General features: G+C 49.9%; 1 protein-coding gene across 2 annotated transcripts in view; it reads right to left on the reverse strand.

Moving 5' to 3' along the window:
- Nucleotides 1–8,511, reverse strand: part of NR2F1 (nuclear receptor subfamily 2 group F member 1) — a 10,183-nt gene extending 1,672 nt beyond the window's left edge. Inside the window, exons 1-3 of one of the 2 annotated variants that reach the window (XM_035313373.1) lie at nt 7,773–7,908; nt 5,678–5,792; nt 4,281–4,808 (exon numbers count right to left, since the gene is read on the reverse strand). In XM_035313373.1, the coding sequence (XP_035169264.1) occupies nt 4,281–4,808; nt 5,678–5,690 (541 nt within the window). In that variant the 5' untranslated portion in view covers nt 5,691–5,792; nt 7,773–7,908. Of the gene's footprint in view, nt 1–4,280; nt 4,809–5,677; nt 5,793–7,772 lie in introns of both variants that reach the window. The other variant, XM_035313372.1, reaches the window with a different exon arrangement.
- Between the last annotated feature and the right edge of the window lie 9 nt (nt 8,512–8,520).

Genomic DNA, 8,520 nt, shown 5'->3' on the forward strand with positions numbered 1-8,520 from the left:
ACCAGCATCATCATCATCATTCCCCCCCCGCCCTCCTCCCGCGCTCCTGGGAACCGGGAGCGGCCCCCGGTAAATAACAGCGGTGGGAAAGGGGGGCTGCCGGGAAAGGAAACGGTAATAATAATAATGAAAATAATAAAAAAATAATAAAGGGAAAGAGAAAGACAGAGAGAGAGAGAGGCAGGGACTGCGGAGCGCGCAGACACAGAGCGAGTTTGCTGACATGGCTGCGCATCGCAGGGAGGCAGAGGATGGGGTCTGGGGGGATGCCGGGGGGGGGGGGGGTCCCTGCCTGTCCGCTGCGCACCAGGGCGCGGAGAAGCGGCTCCGCACCGCGTCCCGGCGGCTCTGAGCCCGGCAGCGGCCGCACACAAAAAGCCGGGGCCGGCGGTGTCCAGAACCGCGCCCCGCGCACCGCGCAGGATGCGGCCGGGCGGGGAGGTGGGCGGCCGGGGCCTCCGCGGGTGCGCAGGGAGAGGGGCAGAGGGGCACCATCGGCGTGTTACACGCTCAGCCCTGTGCCCGCACGCGTAATTGTGCAAGGAGTGATGGCTGGGGGTCTTGGGCTAGGAACTGAGGTCAGGGAAGAGTGGCGTGATAACCTCCGTGGCTCAAATATCTGCCTTGTTTCGCCGATTAATAATAGATATTATAAAAAATAATTAAAACAGCAACAACAACAACACGTCAGGATCAGAGGGAGGCAGTCAGCTGGCACTGCGGTTTTACACAGATCAAAGGCAGACTTTGCTAATGTATAGATCCGTATATGAATTAATGCATGTTAATGGCCCCCAAAAAGGACATTATCAAATTGTGAATGTAGAATTATGACCCTGGAAGGAGACAACAAATTATTCCAAAAAAATATATAAAAATCTGTAGCGACTGGATTTTTGAAGTTTATGTCTTCTTATATCAAGAACTGGCTTTACAAAGATTTCTGAACACCTTCATCTACAATACTGTGGCCTCGAGCAAAAATACAAATAAAACAAGCCATAATTCAAGAACTTCTGAAGAGGGGAACCTTTGACCTGAACTGCGGACTTGGCATCCCTCAGATATACAATTATCTGAGCCAGACTGCTCTGCTAATCCATACTGTACCTTTAATGCAATGATATTTTGCAACATCTAAAGCTCCAGGTTGCAACATACATATATATCAAACGCTCGGGCCTGTTCTTGTTTGCAATATATATCAAAAACACAGGCCTGTTCATATGTTGATTGCCACAAATCACACTCCATATTTACATATATCTTGCTATTTTACATGCATTATCTGCCCATTATGCATTAGGATCCTATTCAACTTCCAAACAATGCAATATGAAAGGGTCTTACTGACACCCTAGCAGGGCTTTTTCTTTATGCCCCATATGTCATACCCTTAAGGTTAGTAAAATATTTATCAGATATTTATGGTAAGTGCACCTATACTGCAGGTCACCGGACGCTGTAAATGGGGCAGTTGCTGGCTAGGAGGTCGGCAGGCAGGAGAAGGAGAAAAATACGCCTTGGGATTTGCATTATGCCGCCAAGCGCGTATGATTTTTCTCGTGCCGATAATATCTATTCAGCTTTAATTATTTTTAATAGTCTGGCATATGCGTTTATTTTGATTTTATTTTGCATCCTTAAAGGTGGCGGTGGGAAGGCTTAATTCTCCCTCTAGAACGGGATTAAAAATAATAATAATTAAGGGATGCACAGCTCTATTAGATTATTGAGTCCAGTGAAACGCAATCCATGGAGGAAATAATGCAATACATGTTTACCGAAGGTGAATTATTATCCCATCTCAGAAAGTGGGCTAATGTGAAAATTCTGTGTGCCTCACTTTTTCATATGGCAGTGTGTCAATACGGGAAAGCTCTATATTTCTTCCCGCAGTCTATGGAAAAGAAATTATGTAAATAAATAACCATTACTGTTCAGCACACTCCAGCCTTCCTCTTTGTAGTAGTGGGAATGTATTTCATGTTACGCCTTCAGAAGAGTTTAGTGTTCAGAAAATATAGATGTAATCAGCTGGCATCTAACTAGAAATCAAAGTTCTTATTGCACTGCAAATAGATTTATTGGATTTATGTTATTTAGCTTGGTCCCTTCCTGGAAACGTTTATTTATGTGGAGGAAAAGGTAGATGCAGGAATTAATAACTCTAAAGAAAAAAAAAAAAAAAGAGAGAGAGAAAAGAAGGAGGAAAGAGAGAGAGAGAGAGAGTAAAGAAAGGGAGCAGGTTTTGGGTCACGACCCAGTCGTTGGACGGTGTCCAGAATTTTACGGATTAAATATACTATCCGGAGCCCAAATGTAAAAACCACAACAGGAGAAACCCATGCCAGCTTTAAATACTAAGTCCTTAGCAAAGGACTTAGGACAATATGCCTAAAAATGTCTTTTCCATCAGTCAAAGTTTGTTTAAAAGTTGGATGACTTTGAGAAAGGCTTCCCATGAATTCCCCTCTGGCTAAGCAATCAAAACAAGTTTAGTGAAAAGTGGAAATGTGCGGATGGGGGTAAGGGGTAGATTACTCCTGACAGCTGTATTTCCATTTTCTGAGATGCCCCATGCGATCCTGCTCCAAAATAATATTATTGTTCCCTTTCTAAACCCCATTCACGCCCCACTCCATTGTGGGAACAGGCTTCCCCCCTCGTAAACATTTAATTATTACATTTGTTTTTAATATATGTAAATGAGGGGCTCATCTAAAGCCTCCAACTGCCTTTCTAGCCAAGGTCGATCATCTGAGGAAGGTAAAGGAAGGGGGTGGGAGCGGGAATAGAAGGAGAGGGGGAGAGAGAAAAATAAGAAAATAACCCCTTTCCCCCCACCCCTCTCAAAAAAAGTCCTCATTTGGGGCAATTGCCTTCCCAGGGCCTTTGGCGGTGGGAAAAGCCGAGGCACGGGCCAGAGACTCCCTGATGGGGAATAATTTCTCAAAGTTGGGTCGGGGGAGGGGTGGGGGGACATACCACAGAAGGGTTCTCCCCAATCGACCCTACTTATTGATGAACACCCTGAAATGAATGGGGATGGAGAGTGCATAAGTCTGCAGGCAGGCTCCGGAGTTAAATCAGCCTGATAAATGCTGCCAGGTCTCTTTGTCACTTTTGAAAAACATGTTTCCATCAGGAAGACTTATTAAGATAAAATGCATTAAAATGTCGAGCTGGCTATTCAGTAAATCTTCCATTTGTTTTAAGATCTGCACTTTATCCTCTGCAAAGAAATATTCCCTCCAACGCTGAGAGACTGCATTTGCACTGGAAGTAAAAGGGGGCAGTCACAGTACATGTCTCCGACCACCCTGCATACAAATTAGATACTCCTGTCTAAATAAATTATCTGATGTTCAAATCGATATTAATACTACATTTGCTACATTACAATATTGTGCAAATTTAGGAGTCATTTTAATACAATGTAAATACTATTTTTCATGCATGAAAGGCAACAAATATTGATGGATTATAAAATGCTTACTGTTAAACAAGGCCTTTGAACGATTTGCCATCTTTGTTCAGGAACGCGTTTAATTTTGCTTCGGCCTAGTTTTAAGTCAGATTTATTGGGACTATTTAGTTATCACTAAGTGTGAAGACCAGGGTGAAAAAAAAAAGGATAACAATAATACAACAGACAGCAAAAAGGAAAATAATAATAATAAAAAGGCTCGAACCAAACAACAGCAAACTGGACAGAAAAGAGACGGGAAGTGGAGAGGGGGGAAAAAGAAGGGAAGAAAAAGGGAAGAAAATAAAAACAAACAAGTAGAAAAAGTGGCAATTAGCCCCATCGTGGCGATAATTAGAATAATAATTAAAAAATGACGTTGCGAGGCCTCTTATCTCGCCTCGCTTCCACTGCCTATATTTCCACCGCATCGTTCGTCTTTGATGTTTATAAATTTCTCTCTCGCAGGTTACAATAATAGAAGATGTATTATATTCTTATAGGCTACAACCAGAGCACTTCAAAGGCGATGTTAATGCACTTTCCTGCCGGTTAATTTGAACCATCTATCATCAGAAAAAATTGTTAACACGCACGCACGCACGCTCCCGCCGCCTCCGCTCGGCCCGATGCACGCCCGCGTGTGTTTGGGATGTTTGGGCTCCGCCGGGGGGTGGCCAGGGGACGAGGCAGGGTCCCGGGGCCGTGTCCCCGCGCTCCCCGCCGCGACCCCCGCGTGCATCACCCCCGTGCCCCGCCGCCCCCCGCCCCAAGTCTCGGCGCTCCCCAAACCTCTTGCCCCGGCTCTCACCTGAGGTGAAGAGGACGATGGCTTTGAGGCAGCTGTACTCGGCCGAGTCGACGTGCAGCGCCTTGAGCTTCTCCACCTGCTCCTGGAAGATGCGGATGTGGTCCATGAAGGCGACGACGCGGTCGGCGGACATCGGGGAGGCGTGGAGGCCGGCGGCGGCCAGCAGCGGGGCCACGTGTAGGGGCATGGAGCACTGCGCCGCGTTCAGCACGAAGAGCTCGCTCCAGGTGAGCCGCAGCAGGGCCACCTGGTCGGTGATCTGCAGGTCGGGGAAGAACGGGATGTTGCGGGCCCACTCGACGGCGCTGAAGAGCAGGCGGGCGGCCAGCTCGCAGATGTTCTCGATGCCCATGATGTTGTTGGGCTGCATGCACTGGCTGCCGTAGCGGGAGGTGGGGTAGGGCTCGGCCCGCAGCAGCAGGGAGATGTATCCCGAGAGATAGCAGTGCCCGTTCAGGGGGTCCCCGTTGGTCAGGGCGTACTGGCCGGGGTTGGGTTGGGTGGGCGGCATCCTTCCTCGCTGAACCGCTGACAAAAACAAGGAGAGAAGGAGAGGAAATGTGCATCCAGGAGGCTCGCGGGCATCGCCCCGGCGGCGCTGCCAGACAGCCGGAGACAATGCCGGGCTTCTCCCCCGCGGCACACACACGGGCACACACGGCCAGAGGCATGCGGAACCGGGCAGCTGCGGCCGACCTGCATCGCCCCCCCGCCCGGCACGGCACGGCACGGCCCCGGCCCCGGCCCCGGCCCCGGCCGCGACCCCAGCCCCGGCTCAGGCACCCCCAGCGCAGCAGCGGCAGCCAAGCGCCCCCCGCCCCCCGATACAGACAGGCTTCACGAAAATAAACACAGATTAAAACAGAAAGAAAAAGAAAAAAAAAAAAAAGCCAATGCAAACAAGACAAATCCGCCACCCCCCCCGCATCCCTCCCCAACCCCCACCGCCGCTGTGCCCCCCTCCCCTCTTGCAACAAAAGGCAGCCCCACATGTAAAAATAAAATCAAAGGAATCCTCCGGGTGGTAAGAAAGTGGGGTTAAAAATCACAGCCAGCTGTTAAAAATATAGCCAAGCTCTGTTGTGGATCCCAGCCGATTGCCCTGGTAGCATTGAGATTTACAAGTGAACTGCTGTGTTGCTTTTTTTTTTTTTTTTTTAAATAAAAATCATAAAAATAAACGCATCCATATTCTTCAAAAATACCACATCGTTACCCTTAAAACTGGAACAGGTCGCAGCCCCCCAGCTCCCCACTGCTAACTTTATTACACAGAACAAGATTTCCATAGAGGACCCCCCCTCCCCCGCCCAGCAAAGTTCTCCCTGCTAAAAGGAAGAGAAAGATTAAATATTATCAAGGGAAGGGGGAAATAAAACAAAAAGGTCCGAACTTACAATAGCCAAACATTCGTGGAAAAAAAAGGGGACGGTGTAATTAATATCTTTGGTGCGCTGTTGCCACTGCAAAAGCCTGCAGTCAGCGTTGCACAGTGAATGCACAAGCTTGCAACTGCAAAAACACTGGATTCATTAACCATCTCCACACAGAGCGTAAGCATGCCTCGAGTCCCGAAAGCTGACCAAAGTTTTTTTTTTTTTTTTTTTTTTTTTTTTTTTAAGTGTGTGTGTGTTTTACTTCATCAGTGCCAGCGTTTTCAGCCGCATGCCATGTAAACAAAGGTAACTTAAGGAGAAGATACGGCTACTCAGGCATATTTCTGCTCACACTCACACACACTCACACACACGCTCACGCTCACACGAGCACGCACACACTCGCTCACACACACACGCACACGGGCTCGCACGCAGATACTTCATCTTTCTGGCGTGGCACATTTCCCCAACTTTCTCTTTTATTCCCATTTAGCAGAGCCACGTCCGTTCCCCACTGAGCCCTCCAAGTCTCCCGGGCCGGACCTTTCTGCTCCTGCCCTCCAGCCCACCTCTGTCTCTTGGATCTGCTTTTAAACTTGGCAGTTATCTATCAATTAACTGCGAACACAAATCTGTGCGTTTTTTCACCCCCTTCTTTCTTTTTTTTTTTTTTTTTTTTTTTTTTTTTTTTTTCCCTCTCCCAGACGCCTACCAACAGCCCCTGAAGCTACCAATGAAGTCGTCATATTTGCGAGCTCTTTCAGATCTGGAGCACCTCCGTTCCTTTTCTCGTGGCATACAAAATAACAATTTCAAAACCAATTAAGGCAGTAGTAATCCCCAGTCCGCAAAACCGACTTGTTTCGCTGGTGTGACTCTCAGGCATCTTTAACGACAGTCACAGGGTAAACTTTCACTGTAAACCGAGAAACACATTTCGAGGAGAAAGAAGGGCAGGAAATCTTCCTACGCGAGGAACGAGCCTAAAAGCGAGGAAAACCACAGCAACTCTTGGAAGGGAGAGTGGGGGGAACAAACAAACAAATAAATAAATAAAAGAGCACTTGGAAATGGTGAGGAGCCCACTGCCAGATGCAGGCTAGGAATTCTGCTAAAATGAGAAGGATCGGTAAATAGGTTATAAATCGCAATTTGTATGCAGGCTTTAAGGAGAGGGTGGAGTTTGACGAAGAAATAAAATGAGCAGCGTGCTAAAAAAAATGACAGAAGTACGGAAACCCGGTTCACTCACAAACTTTCCTTTGAACGCATGGAGTGAAAACAAGGCCAGATCTCGCACAGAAGCACACTCTGGGGCACCGGGAAGCGCAGGGAAGCGGAGATACAGTAGCACATTTCCCCCTCCTCGTCCCCCCACCCGCCCCCTTTTACTCTTTTCTTTCCTACTTACACGTCTTTGAACTTTATTTCAGGCAAAAAAAAAAAAAAAAAAAAAAAAAAAAAGGAGCCTGGGAATGGATCTACCGAGAAGTGTTGTGGGTTTAAAAAGAAATGATGGGGCGGGAGGTGGGGGGGAAAGGAAGCTGAATGGAAGCACATCTCGTACAGAGAGAGAGATGTATCTCCCCCCACCCCCCGGTCTCATGCCAACAATAGACAAAACCACATCCACACACACGCACACAGACACGCGGAGAGGCAGACACGCGCGCGGAGATAGCGGCTAAACGATAAATATTTAGCGAGCGATCATAATAATAAATTCTCGGCACAATGAGCGGGGAAGGGAAGAGCGTGGCGGTGCCGGGGAAGGGGGTGGGGAGGAGCAGGAGGAGGGCAGGAGGCACAAACCAAAAAGCAAAAGAAAACACCACCAACCACCATCCACAATAACAACAAAACCTGGTGCAAAGCTGCCAGATGGAGTGCAGGCAGAGGGAGAGATTGACATGTGCATGTAAATATAGCGAGACCTAGATCGCCACGGAGAGCTGCAAATATATCCGTACACACACACAGACACACTGCGCGCGTGTGTATGCACGCCTCTGTGTACACGCGTGTGCGCGGACGGGCACTCACACTCGCACACACTCGCACGACAGCCACGGGGGGAGAGGAAGCGGTAGTATAGTAGGGAAGAAATATTCACCTTCCCGCCTCATGCCCACTTTGAGGCACTTCTTGAGGCGGCAGTACTGGCACTGGTTGCGGTGGTGCTGGTCGATGGGACAGTTCCTGTTGGCACGGCATGTGTAAGTTAAGTTCCTGCGGACGCTCCTCTTGAAGAAACTTTTGCAGCCCTCGCAGGTGAACTGGCCGTAGTGCTTGCCGCTGGACTTGTCCCCGCACACCACGCACTCGATGTGCTGCTGGCTCTGCCCCGAGCCCTGTTGGCCCGGGCCCTTGTCCCCGGCCGTGCCCGGCGTGGAGGGGGGTCCCGGCTGGCTGGGGGTCTGCGGGGTGTGCGGGGCGGCCGAGCCCCCTTGCTGCTGGGGGGGCTGCTCCCGGGCCGGCTGCGCTGCGGGGTTGGGGCCGCTCGGGGTGCCCCCGGCCACGTCTTCCTGCGGATCTCGCCAGCTGCTAACTACCATTGCCATATCTCGGGCCCAAAAAAGTGCTGGGGAGCGGCGCGGCTCGCTGCGGGCTGCCGGGGAGAGAGGCGGGGGGCGGGGGGGGGGCGGGCGGCCGGGGGCCGGGGGCGAGCGGGGAGCGAGGGGACCGTGCCTGCCGCCTGCCTCCGCCTCGGCTGCCGCTGCCCTGCTGCCGCCGCCGCTGCTGCCGCCGGCTGGAGCCGCTCCTGCCGTTTTCTTTATTTTATTTATTTTCCGCCGCCAGACCCCCTCCTCTCGCTCCTCGCGCCCTCGCTAATTTTTCCTTTTTTTTTTTTTTTTTTTTTT

Source organism: Oxyura jamaicensis, assembly GCF_011077185.1.
Source record: "Oxyura jamaicensis isolate SHBP4307 breed ruddy duck chromosome Z unlocalized genomic scaffold, BPBGC_Ojam_1.0 oxyZ_random_OJ71124, whole genome shotgun sequence".
Taxonomy (NCBI): Eukaryota; Metazoa; Chordata; class Aves; order Anseriformes; family Anatidae; genus Oxyura; species Oxyura jamaicensis.